The following is a 19,676-nucleotide window of genomic DNA, read 5'->3' on the forward strand; positions in this document are numbered from 1 at the left end:
TTTCCTTTCCAATTCTTCTATTTTGATTTATTTTCCTCATTTACCATATTGTAAAATTGGGAGCCATTAGCATTTTTGGTTCTTTCCTCAAGTCAAAGAGAAAGCTTCTCAGTGTGCTATCATTACCTATGGTGTAAATGAGGTTTTTGTAGATAATCTATCAGACTAAGGCAGTTTCCTTATGTTCCCAGTTTGGCAAGAGTTGTTTTTATTGTGATGGGTATTGAATTTGAGCTTTCTCAGCCTTCTACATCTATTGAACAAATCAGAGGGTAGTTCTCCTTTAATACATAAACGTGAGGGTCAGCACTGATTGATTTTTTAATGTTAGATCACCTTGTATTCCTGGGATAAAACACCTTTATGGTAGTGTAACTGCTAAAAGAATAGGCTCTTGATAGAGACCTGGTCTAAAACAGGGCTAAACTGTGAAGCTGTCTAGCAGGGTGCCCTGCGCAAGTTATTTAACCTCTCACTATCTCTGTTTCTTTGTAAGTTGAAACGAAGATCATACTCCTTAACTAGTAGAACTATGGCAAAGTTGAGTCCAAAATGCTTAAGCCAGTGCCTGTAACATAGTAAGCATCATAAAATAGTTTTCGATTTCATTGGCTAGACAATAATTTGCTTGGAATTTTTGTATGAGTGATTTTGGAGTGAAATTTTTTGTTCTCATAAATAACCTTGGTATTTTGGTTTTGCTAGACCTGTAAACTTTTTTATTTTATTCTCTGAAAGAGTTTATATAAGGTTAGTATTACTGATGCCTTGAATATAAGGTAGAAATGGTAAGGTTATCTGCCTTGGAGGTTTTGTGTGGAAATAATTTTTAATTTAAATTCTTTAGAGGGTACAGTGTTATATGGGTTGTATATGTGTTATATATTTACTTTGGAAGTTCTAAGTTTTCTAATGTATTGACATATGAATATTCATAATATTTTATTATTATCTTTTAAATGCCTGCAACATCCCTTCAGACATTGGGCACAGGAGCCATCAGTCTCTTAGATGTTCTGCTCTGTATTGTTTTCTTCTTTTGTCTCTGTTGCTGTTCTTTCCCTAAATTCTCCAGCTCCCTGGTTTTCGTTCTTTACCAGTTTACATTTGAACTGAAACCTACAAATTTTGATGTGATATTTCAGTTCAAAATATTTTATAGTTCCATTATGATTTCTACTTTGACCAGAAGTCATTTACTGGAGTGTTTCCTTAACCTCAAACAAATAAGGGTGTTTTCATTATCTTTTTCATTCTGACTTTTAACTTGAACGCACTGGTCAAAGAATATGTCATTTCATTCCTTTGAAATACGTTGAGGCTTGTTTCATGGGCAAGCGTGAAGTGATTTATTAATGAGCTATGAATTCTTGGAATAGGTGTGTAGGTGTCTTAGTCTGTTCTGACCTTGATAACAAAATACCATAATCTGGGGAGCTTATATACAATAGAAATTTCTCACCGTTATAAGGCTGGTGTGTTCAGTGTCTGGTGAGGGCTCGTTCTCTGGGTCACAGATATTTCTGTGTCCTCACATTGTGGAGAGCTCAAATAAGCTATCTTGGGTCTATTTTATAAGGATGATGATCCCATTATGGAGGCTCTGCCCTTGTGATCTAATCACCCTAAAAAGAGCCCCCACCTCCTAAATACCATCATGCTGGACGTTAGGACTTCAACATATGGATTTTAAGGGGATTCAAACACTCACACCACAGCCATAGGTGTTGGGTGTCATATATCATAAATGTCAAGTTGATTAATTCTGCTATTTGGGTACTACATACTATTACTGATCTTCTTATCTATTTTTTAAACTCTCCTTCATTACCTTCCTATTTTAGAGATCTGTTTCTTTTTCCTTTCATTCTTGCCATCTTCTGAATTGGTATTATTGTGTCATTCCATTTGTCTTCTATTCATTTGGAAGTGAATACAGTTTAGATTAATTTTATGCTGTATAAAATTGGAGCATAAATATTTTACTCTGGATCCTGCAAATCCCCCAACAAGAGAATGGGGAAGTGGGACAGATGTAAAGTCTGTGGTGCAAGGAGAAATGAAGAACAACTAATGGGTCCAATATGTGGGTGATTCTATAGACATAAAACATAACGTCACATGTGGTTAAAAATAAGCAAGATGGAGTTAAAATACATAATAACAATAGCTTATAGGTTTTGGAGGACTTTCTTTGACATGGAGTTAAAGTGTTTAGATCCCCGTATTGAACAGGGAGGGCCAAGTTATTATCTTTAGACTTGGGTAAGTTAACGTGTATACTGTACTGCTAAGCAGATGATGTTGCTCAATCCATGGTCCTTGGCATCCTGCCTGTGCACATCAATGTTTTTCTACTGTAAGCACCTGAGACACCTTGCTTCTATCTGAAAGATGTCATTTAGAATTTTCCTTTAGAGAGCCTACAAGGGTTGAGCTTTCAGTTTTATGATAATACCTTTATTTTGCCCCAACTATTGAAAGACCTTCTGGTTGTAGAATTCTAAGCTGTTATTTTGTTTTAACCTCATGACCATATTGTTCTCTTGTCTTGTCTAGTAAAGTCTGCTCTCAGCACAACTGCCATTGCTGAAGGTACTCTGTCTTTTTTCTCTGGATACTTTTAACATCTTCTCATGGTCTTTGGTATTGTGGTTTTACCAGTAAAACATCTAGAAAGGGGAGTGCATTTTGCTATCTTGCTTGAGATTCACTGGACTTATAAATGTAGCCCTTTGTAGAACTGTTACAAGGATTGAATAGTTATCATGCATAATATACGATATCTACACAAATAAGTGCTCAATAAATATTACCTCTTATTGATTTTATGTATTTCTCTCTGTGTCCCTCTGCATGGCTCCAGTGCAGCCTTCTGTATTTTTTTGTAACGGGAAGGCTGGATCTGAAAATGCAGTTCACCTTTGCCTGTTACCTCTGTGTTAAGTCCCACTGATGGCACTTCTGGAGGGACACACTGGTTAAGAAGAGGAATAAACTTACTCTTTCCTGGTTCCCCCTCCCCAAGTCTGGTTGTGGGCTCCTGATTCAGGGCATAGTCTCCAGTAATGGTTGTCTTTACCAAGCAAATGCCTCTCCTGAGTTCCTCAGGTGCCAGGATATTGGCCAACAGTCATATTTTCTCACCAGAGCTCTGACTCTCAGATCTGTAAAAACATCTTCTCAGTTTTCCTCCGGTTCTCTAGTTTTGCTAGCCCCAGTGACTTTCTACATTTGCCACCTCTGTCACACTTACAATCCTCCTTTGCCCTCTTAGTAGTTAACCACTTTTTAATTAGTAATTCTTTATGTTAAATTTTAAACTAAAACTTTCTAGCTCAAGTTAATGATATGGCTTTTCTCTCCTGACTGGGTTCTACCTAATATAATATTGTTTATCAGCTCTGGAAAATTCTACATCTTTATATATCTTCAAATATTACTCTGACCTGTTCTCTCTCCCCTTTCCTTCAGGAAATTTGATTTGATGTATGTTAGACCTCTCCACTTTATATTCTTTGTCTCTTTCATTCCCTTTTTCTCTCTCTGATGCTTGTAGGTTATTTTTTCCTAGCCTATCTTCCAATTTTCAAATCCCTCTTCATTTACATCTAACATTCTGATAAACTCTTCTATTGCTGAATGTGTGTGTGTGTGTGTGTGTGTGTACTCTCAACATTTTTAGTGGCTTTTAGTTAGTCAGACGTATTTGTAGAAATCAATATGAGTAATCTTTTCCTAATAATTATAAGCAATGCTGGTGCTTGTACTTCTGGTTTTCATAGCATAGTCTAGCAACAGAGTTGATCTAAAAACCTTAGGAGTCTATTGTATGTTGTTTTGGCAAGGTGGGTGTTGGGGAGGGAGTGCCATACTTACCTTGCTCTCTTTTAGACATACACTAATAATTTTTAGACACTAAATCTTATAAAACTGTTTTCATATGAGATCATGATCAAATGCTTCACTATCTCACTGTGCGGGAAGGACAGTCATCAGTGAACCAAGCTCCCAGACTATATGTAAATGGCATGCCTGCCTTCCTTTCTCTTTCCCTCCTTCTTTCTCACTTTTGCTCTTCCTTTATATGTGCATTCATGTAAAGGGAACAGATTCATACATGTCATAAAATCTAAAACACTAAATCTTAGAAGTTTCAGGAAAGGTTGGGGAAATCTGTAATGAAATGAGGGACAAGTGTTCTATGGTATCAAGGTCATGCATAAAGCATATAACCACCTTTTTTTAATTTCCTTGGTAAACGGACCCATAAGTGGGAATAGGGTACATTTTACACAGTAAGGATTAAATGTAATGGAAGCTGTAATTTAAATTTCTCAATACCTTGGTTTGATCAGACAATATTATTGCCAATTTACACACCTAAAGGGAGGTATAAGAGTCTTAAATTTGAGTTTTCCTGACTGCCTGTTATCCTACAAATTATTGATAACAAATCATGACAGTACCTTTTGTCCTTTGACTTTGAGTTCTGGATGCTTCTGCTGTGCTCATTTCATGACCATGGCAGCCAGGAGAAGCAGGCTGTGGCCACACTGCAGCAGCAGAGTCTCAGGATCATTCACAAAGACACCTGGGTTTACACATCTTCAAGTTTGTGGATTGACTTCTGAAGGTCCAATGAGACCATGTTCCTGTCCCATCTAACTGCCTGCAAGAGGTAGTGACAATTATGAATACCACATGGCTATCCTAGAACTACCCTCTCGACTACCACCACTATGTGAACAGGGTCCGTGATTGATGTTAAGTCCAGGTGCAGATGCCACCATGTAGAATGGCCAGAACAGAGCCATGTGCAGTGGGTGAACACAAGGAGGAGCCAGTTTGCAGATAACAGAGGACCCTAACTCTCCAAAGAGAGGGGGAAAAAATAGAAAGAAAGATAAATAAACTGCATAAGGATGTTTTGGTTTACAGGGTCAAATTAAGTACTCTGCAATTTGTTTCCATTATATTCTACTATTAATAATTCTCTTTTTAAAATATTCTTTTTTGTTTTTACTTTATTTGTTCTTTTTAGAGATACATGATAGTAGAGTGTATTTTGAGATATTATACATGATTCTCTTTTTACTTGAGATTCGTTGAGTGTAACCCAAGGAGTCTTGCTAGATCATCACCCATGGAATCCTGGACACTCACTGCAATTGCATTGGGTGCAATATGACAATGACCAACTAATCAACCAGTGTTCTGAACACTTACTGGGTGGACCAACCATGATTTAGAGAAAGGGGTGTAAAGAGATCTGAGCCATAGTTCTTGAAATAAGGGAGCTGGTGATTGAGTTTATCATATAAGTAAAATTTAGTTTGGGAAGAAAAATTGAGACAAAACCAGGAGCAAATGTGACAGTACAAGATCAAGGGCTTTGCTGAAAGGAATGAAGTCTAAGGACAGCAGGAGTTCAGGATGGGTATCTAGCTAAGAAAGTCTTACAGGAAGCAAAGGCTTAAAGTTTACTGTGAAAGAACTGTCAGGGTTTGCATTAACTGAAAGCAGTAGGGAGGTTTGGGGAGGCGAAGTGGGGGGTGAGCAGCAGATGTCCAACAGGGGTGGAGGACGGGGCAGGTGGGAGCACAGGAGAGCCACTGGACAGTGCAACGGCCTGGACTTTACAGAAAGTCTCGTCAGGGTTTTTAAAATTATTCTTTTCCAAATTTCATCTGAGATTCCTCCTTAGCCAACATTCCTTAGCCCTGAACACATTTTCTGTTCTCATTTCCCTCTTTGCCTTCTTTCACATGCTTAAATTTAAACCATTCTTTGTGTCTCTCTTTCCTGGGGGAATCACCACAGGAATTAGACTGTTGGAGTTGCAAGTCTCTCTGAATGTTGGGGTTCTTCCACGAGTTAAATGATTTCCCTGGTTAAATGATTTTCCCAGTCATTTCCTGTGCAGTCTTTGGTGACTGACCTTCACCCCTGGCCGAACGTTGCACACAGCTCAGGCCCTCCCTCCACCACTCCCTCTTTCTCCTAGGCTCCCTTCTCCAGGAATTTCATCACTCGCCAGAACAGCAAGAACATTTGTGGTCTATTTCTCTGTTAGTGTTTAACCAAACATCTGTCTCCACTGGGTGGGCTGAACTGGTGGAAGGAAGACTAAGGGCCCAAGCCTCAGGAAGACAACTCCTGCAGGGTGACTTGCTGTCTTCTGTGGGAGAGGGAGGAGGGCATTGGGCTGGTGGCACAGAAGTGAGTCACAATGGAATCTGACTTCACCTCCAAGGACGCTTATCTAAGGCATTTTAACCCTCGGGATTACCTAGAAAAATACTACAACTTTGGGTCTAAACCCTCTGCAGAAAACCAGATTCTTAAGCATCTTCTGAAAAATCTTTTCAAAATATTCTGCCTAGGTAAGTTTGTCTGCTGTCTCTGTATCTTCTGTCTAAACATGAGTGATATGGTCAGGGCATGACTGGATTTGTGTCTAGCTGTTATTATTTTGACAACCTTTTTTGGCATCACCCATTTATTTAACTAGGATAAAAGCTAATGTTGACTTAGACATTTTGCAGTTTACAAAGTGCTTTTATATCCATTATCTCATTCGGTCATGCAAAAGGGAAACCTCAGGGCTTGAGTGATGTCCTTGAGTCCACACTGATTTGCTAGGTGACTTAAGGGAGCCATTTAAACTCAATGGGCCACTTAAGAAATTGAGACTCTAAGTTCAAGGTCGGCCTGGGCAACATGGTAATACTGTCTAAAAAAGAAAGAAAGAGTCTTATTTGGTTCTTAACTGAAAGGAATATTGTGAATATGCATGAAGTAAAGACCTCTTAACATATTAACATAATGCATTAATATGTTAACAAGTTCTCAACATACTAAGAACTAGGTGGTTTTCAGGGGCAGGGGACAATATAAAAACTTAATTTTTAAACAAAAAATTAATTTTCATCCAAAGCATTCCTTAATAGTTTTTACATTCTGTGTCTTTTGGGATCAGGGATCTGTATACCAGATGTGGATCTTTTTTCTTTCTCATAGACCTTAAAATAGTCCAATAAAACATGTCTCCACCCTGAATTGGGGAATGGAAAATGAAAAGATACTTTACAAAAGAACTTTGAGTGAAGTGTGAATAGTCTGGTGGTCAGCCTTTGAGGATATCCAGCATAATCCCACTAAAGAAACTATAAATACAGCTGTCTGCTATTGTGTCATACCTGACTCCCCTTCCTCATTCAAACCAGGTAGTATAAAGGGAGACCTCCTGATAGACATCGGCTCTGGTCCCACCATCTACCAGCTCCTCTCTGCTTGCGAGTCCTTCAAGGAGATCATTGCCACTGACTACACGGACCAGAACCTGCAGGAGCTGGAGAAGTGGCTGAGGAAGGAGCCCGGGGCCTTCGACTGGTCTCCGGTGGTAACCTACGTGTGTGATCTCGAAGGGAACAGGTAGGGCAACTGGTGTCTGCTTCTCAACTTTCTGAGGGTATCTGAATGACAGTTGGTTTATCTGAACTAAGGATTGTCCTTAGAACTCAAGTCAAAAAAGCCAGGGAAACAGAGAGACCAGAGAGGGAGGGAGGGAAGGAGGAGGGGTAGAGAGAGTAATCTGAATGCAGAATGAGAGCTAAAGAAAGAAAAAGTTGAAGTATAGTTTTGTGTGTGTGTGCACACATGCACACACACACACACACACCAGAACAGCAAAAGACACAGGGAGAGAGTTGAACAGATGGATACTGAGCCAAGAGGAATCGACACATAAGCTTTCCAGGCATGTGGGGGGTGCGGTAGTGTGTGGTTCAGTTACCATGGGCCCAAGTTTTAGGAAAATATCAAATGAGGGCGGACCCAACTCCTCACCAGCAGCCTTCAAGAGTTTGAAATTCCCTTGAATTTGCACATTAATTTAGGAGAATAAACATAATGAATGTCCAGTCTACAAACATGGTTTGTCTCTTCATTTGCTTATGAATTACTCTTAGCAGTGTTTTACAAGTTTCATATTGTGCATGTGTTTAAATTTTTTCTAAGTATCTTTAAATGCTATTATTATGCTTAAAAATTTTCATTGAATCAGTTTCATAGAGAAATACAATTTATCTTATATATTGGCTTCTTTCCTATGACCTTGCTGACATCACTAATTAATTTTAGTATTGTTTGTTTTGGTAGATTCCATATGATTTTCTATGTACACTACTATACTATCTGAAAATGAAAATAGATTCTCTTCTTCTAGTCCATCTTTTTACCTTTTATTTGTTTTTTTTTTCTGGACTTATTGCACTGGCTAGCACTTCTAATGCAATGTTAAATAAAATGATGAAAGCAGACAATTGTGCCTTATTGCATATCTTAGAGGAAAAATGTTCAATGATTCATCATTAACACCTAAAAAGCTGTAGGTTTTTCATAGATATCATGACTTTATCAGAATAAAGTCCTTCATATTAGCTTCTTGAAAGTTTTTAATCAAATGTTGAATTTTGTCAGTTTTTTTTGCATTTATTGAAATGGTCATGTGATTTTTTCTTCTTTATTTTGAAGATGTGAATTATATTGGATGGTTTTAAATGCTAAAGCAAACTAGCATAAACCGCTTCGTCATGAAGTGTTGGCCTTTTTATGTACTGATGAACATGATTTGTTAATACTAATAATTTTCATTCTGTATTTCTGAGGGATAGTGGACTATCTTATTTTTTGTTATATGCTTGACAGATATTGATATCATCATGATTCTGGAGTCATAAAACAAGTTGGAAGTGTTTTCTCAAAGAGTTTGTGTGTTATTTATTCTTCTTAAATGATTGACAGAATTCACCATGGAATTATCTGGACCTTAAGAATTTGTGTGTGTGTGAGTGTGTGTGTGCATGCACACTTGTATGAACATGTGCATGTGTATAGTTTTTTAAAATTCCGAATAGCATTTCTTTGTTGACTGTTTGCATTTTCTATTTCTTTTTTATATATGTTTTGATGAATTTTTTTAAGTACAATACTTTACTAGCATGGAAAGAATTTGTGCCTGTCAGCTTTATGAGTATAATTTTTTTACATTCTTCTTTTAATACCCTTTCATGTCTATGGGGTCTGTGGTAATCTCTCTGATTCTTGATACTTGACAAATATGTCTTTTTAAGAAATCTTGATCAATCTTACTAGAAATTGATCAATTTTGTTAATCTTTTTAAAGAAACAACTTTTGGCTTTGTTGATTTTCTCTGTTCATTTCCTATTTTATTGGTTTATAGTCTTATTTTTCTTATTTCTTCATCTTACTTACTTTAATTCTTCTTTTGTTGTTAAAAATTATTTTTCTAGCTTTCCAAAATTCTTCCTTTTAAAATTTTCTCACTTCTTAAAATGCAAGGTTAAATCCAGTGATCTCTTGTATTTCTTTCTTCTAATGCAGGCATTAAAGCTACAAATTTTCCTCACACTGTTTAAGCTGCTTCCCATGATTTTTGATATATTGTATTTTTATTACTATCTAATTTGGCATATTTCTAATTTTTTTTCATTTTTAACCATGAATTATCTAGATTTGTGTTGTTTAGTTTACAAACATTTGGGGATTTTTCTTGATATCTTATTGTCATTGTTTCTAATTTAATTTTGTTGTAGTTAGGGACTTATCTATGGTCCAGCATATAGTCTGTTTTGTTGGATATTATCTCTGCTATCTACATTGAAAATAATATATATTGTCCAGTTGTACTTATAGGTTCAATAAATATCAATTAATCCAGGCAGAATCATAGTGTTTTTTTGAAATTACTATATCCTTACTGATTTTTTGTTTACATGTTCTACCAATTACAAAGAGGAAAATTAAAATCTCATACTATGATTGCAAATTTATCCCTTGCTCTCTATAGTTTTGTCAACATTTGCTTCATGCATTTTGAAACTCTGTTATTATATGCATACATTTTTAGTATTATTATGTCTTCTTGATGAAATGATCATTTTATTTTCATGGAATATCTACTTTTATTTCCAGTAGCACACTTTTTCTTAAAGTCTACTTTGTCTGACATTAATATGGGCACATCAACCTTCCTATGATTGGTGTTTGCATGGTGTTGTAGGCAACCTCTAAAATAATCCCCAATAATCCTGGGCTCAATTGTTCACATCCTTGTTTAATCCTCTCCCCTAGAATATCTATTAGTTTGTCACTTAGTTCTTACTAATCAGGTAGAATGTATTCCCAAAAACAACAACAGAAAAACAACGAAAACAATAATAAAACCCACCACTACACACATATTACAATGACCAAAATCCAGAGCACTGACAATACCAAATGCTGGTAAAGATGTGGAGCAACAGTAACTCTCAGTCATTACTGGTGAAAATGCAAAATGGTACAGCCTCTTTGGAAGACAATTTGGCTCTTCCTAAAAAAAACTCAACATACCCTCACTATATGATTTAGCAATTGCATTTTTTGTTACTTGTCCAAAGGAGTTGAAAACTCATGTCTACACAAAAACACAACCTTGGACATTTATAACTACTGTTTCATACTTGTCGAAAATTAAAGGTGACCAAGATTCAGCAGGTAAAGGAATAAACAAACTGTACTATATCCAAAGAATTATTATTTAGCATCATGAAGAAATGAGCTATCACGAATATTTGTGTCCCTCCCTCCAGAATCCCCATGTTGAATTCATCACCCCATAATTTGATGGTTTTAGGAATTGGGGTCTTTGGGAGGTGATCAGGTCATGAGGGCTGATTTCTCATTTGTGGGATTAATGCTCTTATAAGAGGCCCCAGAGAGCTCTCTCATTCTCCTTCTGTCCTGTGAAGATTCACCTGCAGCCATCTGCAGTCCAGAAGAGTGTCTTCACCAGACACTACTGTGTTAGTACTTTGATCTTGAATTTACAGCCTCCTTTATAAGTCACCCATTCCAGGGTATTTTGTTATAGAAACCCAAATCGATTAAGACTATGTATATTTATATTTACCCTTCTGTCTGTGCAGTCTGGTGTTCATTTCTTTCTGAAGATATTGGCTTCTGTCTGACGTCCTTTCCCCTCTTCTTAAAAAAACCCCAAAAACTTCTTTTGGTATTTCTTACTATACAGCTTGGCTACAAAAAAATTCTTTCAGTTTATCAACATCAGATAAGAATCAGTAATTTTTTCTTCTTCCTAATATTAGGAATTTAACAATTTTTGATACCTAATGTCCCTCTGGCATCTCTCTTCCCAGCATGTATTGTTAAAATCTGAGATGTTTAAATTCAAATATTATAATTTAAAGAATTATATTTTATTTCAAGATCCAAGGGGACATTTGCTTTGATTATAATCATATTTACAGTTACTTGGACATATTTCATGCTCATTTATATGATTTTTTTCAAGTTGGTTTTAATTATGATTCATTTCTTAGTCAACTGAATAGATCTCCAAATATTTTTTTCAGAAAAACCACATAAGTGACATAAGCCCATGTGGGAAGGTATTTTTGTAACCTTTACACATGAACATCATAAAATTAGTTAATATTGCTTAAGTATTGTTCCATTTTTCTTGGCATTTAGTAAAAAGTTGAGAGGGGTTATTTTCATATGCCATTTAAACCTCAGAATTCTAACCCCTTAGAATTTTATACAGTTAATCTTTAAAGTGAAGATATAATCTTCAAAATGAAAGTAATTTAATCCTTCTCCTTTCTATTGAATGTGTGATTCCACGGAATGAAGTTAACATGAACTAGAAAAAAAATACAGCTATGGGATTTGGAAAATATCAAAAATTATTAAATAAATAAGGAATTTACCAGGATTTGTGGATTTTCAGAGAAAGTTTGTATTAAAAAAAAAAAAGTTCCAGACATTGTTAGACAATGCAGCTCTCCAAACTCTAAATCATGTGTCAAGAAGCCTTTTAGAACTTTGTTCTCAATTTCCCTAGCCATCGCAGACTTTTCCATCTCATTCAAAAATGAACCCTTAAAATTTTACAGGATACTAAAAGCATTACTTATCTCACGCTGGAATCATCAGCTTGGAACAATTGGCTCTTGAGACAACCCCTTTTCCAGTCTGTTAGAATGAGGAACTGTATTTTTGGCAGTAAGTTTCTGCATTCCTGTCTTTATCCTAATGCCAGATCCTGTGGCTCCAACTATTTTGAGAATGATAGTGATCCCATTCAACTTATAGCTTTCTCACATCCTCAAGTACTTCTATCAACCTACAACCTATTTCCCCCAAGATTATTTCTTCTTTATCAGAAGCTATTTCTTGTGCTGACAGCTGCCAAGGACAATGAGCTGTGTCTCCTCTTCCTGTGTCTCTGGAGTATGCTGCATACATTTAGAAATCACTCATTTTCACAACCATCTGAAAGCTGTAAGACATTGGTACTAAACTCTTGTCATGAACAGAAGAAAATGAACTTTTCCCTTAAGAAATCCTAGAAACAGCATGCGTTAACCTCTGGCCCCTGGAACTCGGAACACATTACTTAAATTTGTGGTCCCCACACTGGCAGCTTCAAGTCTCATTGGGAGCTTGCTAGAAATGCAGACTCTCAGGACTCACTGGTCACTACAGAATTGGAGTCTGTATTTTCACCAGAGCTGCAGGGGATTGGATGCACATTACAGTTGAAGAAGTGCTGGTGTTTAGAGAGGAGATTCCCACAGGTGTGCCAGTACACACAGGTGGGTGAGAGTTAGTTACAGGTGTGCTGTATGAACTGTTCTCAGCCCTCAGGGCAGCCAGGTGAGACCTGGAGAGGTTAGAGGCCTCTGGTTGCATCTGTATAGAGCAGCGCCTTCACTTAACCTCAGTGTACCTGACAGATCAAAAGCCTGAGCACCCACAGAGGTGACAGCTTGAGCACCCGCAGAGGTGGCATTTTTCTAAAATAAATGCTCTCCATGCAAAAATCTCCATATCTGCTTTAAAACGATGATGGTATATTGTCCAAAAGTACACACAATTGTGCCTGATTTGTTCCACAAACTAGTGGACGGCCTCTGTCACAAAGCATCTCTAGATTCTCATGGCTTGCAAAAGGATATTAATGTTCTTTCTCAAAATCAGGATCTTGAGGGTCGAGGTGATTGTTTTGGTGATGCTTGGGAGAAGTTTCTGCCTTTTGTAAGGATGCTGCTCTCTTAAATAGGTGTTCTCCCTGTATTACTCTCTGGGAGAATGAAGAGGGCAGGCTGAAAAACCTTCAACTAGTCATTGCCTTCCAGTTGGAGACCCTTCTACTCTGTGCCTCCAAGTCCCTTTAACTTAATGCATCCAAAATAGAAGGAAGCCCTGCTCCAGATCTGCTCTCTTTCTGGTATTCTTAGCTTCTTCATTGGCATCATCATACAATTAACTAGACAAAGCAGAAGTCAACCTTGTCATCTCTTTCTCTGTCATGTTCCATGTCTAATCTAGTACCAAGTTCTGTCCATTACACTTCCTGCATTCCTCTTGAACCATTTTCTTTCTTCCAATATTCACTATCATCCTGGTTCTAGCTACCATCCTCTCCCTCCTAACTGGCCTCCTACCTCCACTACTGTCCTTCCATTTTGTTTTCTCTGCTCTGCATGCACAGTGGTTTTCTCAAGATATAAATCTGACCATGTCACTCCCTTCCTTAGCACCCCTAAGTGATTTTCCATGGCTTTTAGGACAAAAAGCAAAATTCCCAGCATAGTCCATGTGATGTTTTGGATCCAAAATGTGTTAAAGGCTTGATTCCAAAGGTAGCAATGTTCAGAGTTAAGGCCTTGGAAAGGTGATTGGATCACGAGGGCTCTAACCTCATGATCACCCATTGATGGATTCATAATTTCCTGGGCAATTGGAAGGTGATGGGAACTTAGGGGGAGCCTTACTAAAGAAAGTGGGTCACTGGGGGCTTGCTCTTGAAGGCTATATCTGTCCCCAGCCCCTCTTCTTGTCTGTGTCCCTCTTCCTCTCCCTCTTTTCCTAGCCACCATGAGGTGCGCAGCTTTCTCTGCCACAATGTCCTGCCTCACCACAGGCCTGGCCACCTGCCAACCCACTTGCCTCACAGTCCAGGCACATGGGCATGCCCTTCTCCATTCGACCTTTGCACTTGCTGTCTCCCTCTCCTGGAATGTCTTCCTCCCCTAGTCATCACCTACATGCATATGTTCCATATCTCGGCTTACCTGACTCCTTCGTGGAGGAACTTTTCTTGATATCTACACCAAGCCAAGATCCCCACATTCCTCCACAAGTGTTCCGTTCCTTTTCTTCCTTGCATTTTTCAGGTTTAATTTCCATTTTTTGTGGATGATCATTGGATTAATTCCCCCTAGCCCATCTGTAATTCTCCATGAGGCTAGGGCCTGTTTTTCATTTGTTAATCTGTACCTAGCATACTTCCTGTCATGGAACAGAGGTTCAAACATATTTGTAAACAAAATGAATGTATGCATTCTGCCTTCCAGATGCTTCCTCCTGGAATGTTGTCCACCTGACTCAGATGCGAATGCTAGCTACCAAAGGCTTACCAGTGATCCTTCCTTGCTCTTACAGTTCTTATACTGACATCCAAGTTAATTTAGCCTTCGTGTCCTTGACATGTTTTGATGGTTCTCCCTCAGGAGGGCCTGCAGGAACCTCTAGGGATGGGGGTTGAGTGTATCGGAAAAGCTTGTCCAGGGGATTCTACTCACTGCCTGCCTTGCTGAGACAGGGCAGAAGGAACCTCCTCCCAATCTTAGGATAATTACCTGGGATACGGGAAGAGACTTTCACACTGGTCTTCTCAGGAGTCCTGCTTCTTATCGTTTCATTCTTTCTTTCCCTCCCAAGACCCTCAGTTTTTCATAGATAGAATATTTACAGAGGAAATAGCTGCCTTTTTTTGTATATTGGTTCATTTGAAAGAGTAGATCTTTAGAAGGAGGGAAATGGCCACACCACGTTCAGTAAATCAGCATAACACTTCTCTGGTGTGTGTTTATTGCCTACCCCTTTGAGCTAAACGTGAAGCTGAGTGGTAATTGCCTGGGTCTCCAGGCGAGTCCATTACCCTGCGGAGTACTTGCAGGCCCCAGGAGCCCTGAGGTGTAATCTGCACACTGCTGCCTTGGCAACTGAGTTCACCAATGTTTGCTGTCCGTCCAAGGACAAGCAGGTATCTGCAACAGTGGGTGTTTCTAACAAATTCCCCTCTCAAATTGGCACATTCTCTGTGAGCTTTCGAGACTTCACAGTGTGTCTCACAGCTTGGGAACAATTTCCATCATCCTCTGACTGGCAAGTACTAGTTCTGTGGTAATTTGTGTCTTTAAAATCCTTTGATACACAATAGAGCACAGAGGTCCATTCTGCTTCTGACGTAATCACTTAAATACACATTCCCACAATGTTCCCGACATAGAGGATCATTTTAAACATGCCCCAAAGAACATTATGTTGTACTTCTTTAGCTTTTTCTATACATTTATGTTATCCGCATGTGCAAATAGGTTATTTAATATTTTCTTCTGTTCTAGATTATTTACCTATTCAAACCTGTGTTTCTCACAAACTTCCATAGTGTTGAATAATAAGTTTTTATTTTTAAAGTGTTCTATCAAATCACTCATGGTCTGTCAAGGCTGGGTGGCAGTTTTATTAACTAGTTTCCCTCAAAGTAGAGAAAATGTCCTACTTTGCCCAGGACTACCATAGGAACCCAGGATAGGGAATTTTCAGTGCTAAAACCAGAAAAATCCAAGACAAGTGGTTATGCTACCATCATTTTTATCCTTGATAAGGAAACAGGCAGACCCCAATCAAAGGTTATTCCCTATGCAGATACTAGTTAGTGGTTGGTAGGAATTCCCTGAAACCAATACCTTGCTAAGTATCTTTCTCTTCTTTAATATAAGAAACTAATTGAGCTACAACTCACATACCATGCAATCAATAGGCCCATTTAAAATGTACAACTCAATGTTTTCAGTAGACCCAGAGTTGTGCAAACCTCACCACAATCCATTTTAGAACATTTTCATAACTCCCAAAAGAAGCCCTGTACCCATTAGCAGTGACTCCTACCTGCCCCTCCTGCTCAAGTCCAGCTTCTGGCAAACACTGATCTACTTTTAGTTTCTGTTGATTTGCCTTTTCTGGACATTTTATATGAATGGACTCTTACAATTTGTGACCTTTTGGTTGTGTCTTCTTTTATTTACTATAATGTCTTCGAGGTTCATTCATGTTGTAGCATGTATCAGAAAGAACTTCATTCTGTTGACAAATAATATCCTCCTTGTAAGTATGTGCCACATTTTATTTATCTACTTATAAGCTGACAGACATTTAAATTGTTTCCATCTTTTAGCTACTCAAGAACATTCATATACAAGTTTTTGTGTGGTCATGTTTTTATTTCTCTTGGGGATATACCAACGAGTGAAATTCCAGGCCATGTGGTAATTCTCTGTTTAACATTTTGAGGAACTTCCCGTCTTCTGTCCAAAGTAGTTGCACCATTTTACATTTTACCTCTGATTTTTTGTTTTATTATTGCCATCTTAGTGGATGTGAAGTGCTTGCTCATGGTTTTGATTTGCATTTCTCTGATGACCAGTGATAATGAGTATCTCTTCCTATGCATATTGCTCAGTGTTTTAAATGGAAAATTAGAGCAGACATAAAAGATGTTTGCAAATAACAGATTATGTGCCCTAGACTTAAGACTTTTAACTAAATATTTAAACTTATGCCCACAAATAACTTCCACTATCTTAAATCATTCTACCTGAAGGTAAAATCTGCATGTTTCATTTAAGCCATTGACTTTGCCTCACGACTAGAAACAGTCCCAGTATAAGTTGCTCTCGCTTATCTGATATTGGGCTACCCTCTGCTCTTTTCATCAAGCCTTGCTGCTCAACTGACTGTCTGCTCCCACAGCCAGTATCAGACCACGCACTTTGTGTTCCCCAGGTGTAAGACTAGATGTGCTTCCGGGTGCTTTGTTGGCCAGCTTCCTCAAAGGGCTCCATAACAGTGATCACTTCTACCAGTGAAGCCTGGGCCCTGGGCTCTTAAACACTCATCGTTTCTTCCCTTTCTCTTACCTGTCTGATTTTCTGCTCTTTCGTCTCCTTTTCTGTTCTCTCTCTCCAGTTTCTTTTGTATACTCCAAGCATTTATTTACTTTTGATCATTTGTTAATTTGTCCTTCCTTTCTTTCCTACAAAAATTCAAAAAGGATCCCGGCATGTTAGTTAGCTTTCCTTTACTAGACCTACTACCTGAGATAAACAGCTTACAAAAAGAAAAGGTTTATTTTGGCTCATGGCTTCACATGGCTTTTAGGTCTGTTGTGAGACAGCAAGCACATTGGGGTAGGAGAACATGTTGAGCAAGACCACTTACCTCCTGGCCCATAAACAAAAGAAGAAAGAGAAGAGACCAGGGTCCCATGATCCTCTTTGAGTGCATGTCCACAATAACCCAAAATCTTCCCATTAGGTTCCACATCCTAAAGGCCCCACCACCTCCCAACAGCACCAAGCGGCAAGCCTTAAACACATGGGCTGTGGGGGATATTCAGACCCAAACCATAGCACTCTATTCCAGCTCCTGCTCTTGCTGTCTCTTCTCCATTAATTGATTTTCTCTCAAGAAACCCCACTGATTTGGCAGAAAATAACAGGATTACTGGCAAGGCTACCAAGAAAATGATCTCGGTCAGAAAATATACTCTATCTGCAATATTTTTTGGAGGCTGAGAATAGGGGTTAGTAGTTTTCTTCTCTCCAGAGGGTCTTCCCTGGGCACAGCTGTTATCAGGATAGTGATGAACAGTATCTAAAAACCTCTGTGCCTGACCCCACCCCGTCATTGATCAGCAACCACTACAAAGATAATGTTTCAACATTTTAAACCCATTATTACTTGCTAAGTATGGGTCAAATAGCTACTACCTTGCAGTTTGGCAGAAGGGACAAGAATAGTGATAATAATTAATAAGTCAATAACAAAGCAGTGAGGAAGAATAATTTCAAGGTGGGGCAGTGCGTTGTAGAAACAGACAGTAGGGTATTAATATCATTTCTACATTGTTATTCATTTTATTAAGAGATTAAACCCAGCTCAGGGAATATGGTCACATTTAGGAAACAAAATAGTCCCTCCTTTCCCAATCGGGATGGCCCTAAAGATACGCATTCCGGCCACACTGCATTTTCAGGCCTGACCAAAGAAATGTGGAGTCCCCACAAATAATGCAGCAAGCGATGCTGATGCTGGTTGGTTTTTGTTTTTCAGAGTCAAGGGGCCGGAGAAGGAGGAGAAGTTGAGGCGGGCGGTCAGGCAGGTGCTGAAGTGCGACGTGACTCAGAGCCAGCCGCTGGGTGAGGTCCGCGTGGCTCCCGCCGACTGCCTGCTGAGCACGCTGTGCCTGGACGCAGCCTGCCCGGACCTCCCGACCTACCGCAGGGTGCTCAGGAACCTGGGCAGCCTGCTCAAGCCAGGGGGCTTCCTGGTGATCGTGGACGCGCTCAAGAGCAGCTACTACACGATTGGCCAGCAGAGATTCTCCAGCCTCTCCCTGGGCCAGGAGGCAGTGGAGGCTGCTGTGAAGGAGGCTGGCTACACCATCGAGCAGTTCGAGGTGATCTCTCAAAGTTACTCCTCCACCACGGCCGACAATGAAGGACTTTTCTTCCTAGTGGGGCGGAAGGCAGACAGATCTGTATGACATCTCAAGATCTCAATTAAAGCGGTTTTCCTTTGCCTTGCCCAGGTGACTTCGGGCCCGTGGTCCTAACTGCCACAGTCATTTGTGCGGAGTAGAGGCTAATTAGCGGGAACCAGTGGTATTTCTAAGGTCGGGCTAGAGAAGTCATTTTTCACCTACTCTGTGCTCTACCCATGTGCTGGTGCTGGGGGACTCGAAGATGAGTAACTAGGATGTGCACTATTCCCTACAGTGCTTAGCAAGAAAATCTCACTCTCCCAAACATCCAGCTGTCTGGCTCAAGCCCACACCTGCCCGCACAGAATCTTTACAGTCACTGTTAGTTTCCTAGGTGCCCGGGATGCCTCCTTCACTTGCCTTCTCCTAGAGAGAGAGTCACACCCCAGTCTCTGCTGCAGCTGGGCTGCCCTGGACATAGCCATTCTCTGATGGACACCAGGTTGAACAACATTTCTGTTCACCCCAGTGATCCCTTTTTTTTCATCTTATTTTCAAATTCCAACTCTGCCACTCACTAGCTGTTTCCCCTTAGTCAAGTCACCTAGCCTTGATGTGCCTTGGTTTTCTCATCTGCAAAATGGTATTCACATAGAATTTCCTGTTGAGAGAATGAGAATGAATTGCTAAATATAAGGGACCCAGAGCAATGCTTGGCATTTGCTAAGCATTCAATAAGTGTAAACTTAAATCATTAGTATCATAATCATCATCTTTGATACTAGTTGCCAAAGCAGCTGAGAAAAGATATCTTTGTCTCCGAGTAGGAGAAAAGTTTCTGTTCTGTGCTGAAGGCATCTGGACTTTTACTAGCATTGCCTTCAAGGGGGTCTGCAAAGAAATTCAGTTTCTATATCACATAAGATAAAGAAATTCAGTTTCTATATCACATAAGTTCCTTTCTGATTTAAGAAATAGCAAACATTTAGCACCCTTTGTGGATCACTCCTGTTCCCCAGTGCCATCTGGCTC

General features: G+C 39.2%; 1 protein-coding gene across 1 annotated transcript; it reads left to right on the forward strand.

The window, feature by feature from the left end:
• Positions 1-6,029: 6,029 nt before the first annotated feature.
• On the forward strand, positions 6,030-18,754 carry Nnmt (nicotinamide N-methyltransferase). Its single transcript, XM_047515938.1, has 3 exons — positions 6,030-6,386; positions 7,230-7,437; positions 18,275-18,754. Exons 1-3 carry the CDS (start codon positions 6,233-6,235, stop codon positions 18,705-18,707), a joined length of 795 nt encoding a protein of 264 aa, XP_047371894.1. The 5' UTR covers positions 6,030-6,232; the 3' UTR covers positions 18,708-18,754.
• Positions 18,755-19,676: the final 922 nt, after the last annotated feature.

The sequence above is a fragment of the Sciurus carolinensis genome, chromosome 11, assembly GCF_902686445.1.
Source record: "Sciurus carolinensis chromosome 11, mSciCar1.2, whole genome shotgun sequence".
NCBI classification, from domain to species: domain Eukaryota; kingdom Metazoa; phylum Chordata; class Mammalia; order Rodentia; family Sciuridae; genus Sciurus; species Sciurus carolinensis.

Excerpts from the sequence above, each read along its gene's own strand:
- Nnmt (XM_047515938.1), top strand. The coding sequence starts at position 6,233 with ATGGAATCTGACTTCACCTCCAAGGACGCTTATCTAAGGCATTTTAAC. Across the intron at positions 6,387-7,229 it reads TTTCAAAATATTCTGCCTAG|GTAGTATAAAGGGAGACCTC; the intron begins GTAAGTTTGTCT and ends CATTCAAACCAG. Across the intron at positions 7,438-18,274 it reads TGTGATCTCGAAGGGAACAG|AGTCAAGGGGCCGGAGAAGG; the intron begins GTAGGGCAACTG and ends TTTGTTTTTCAG.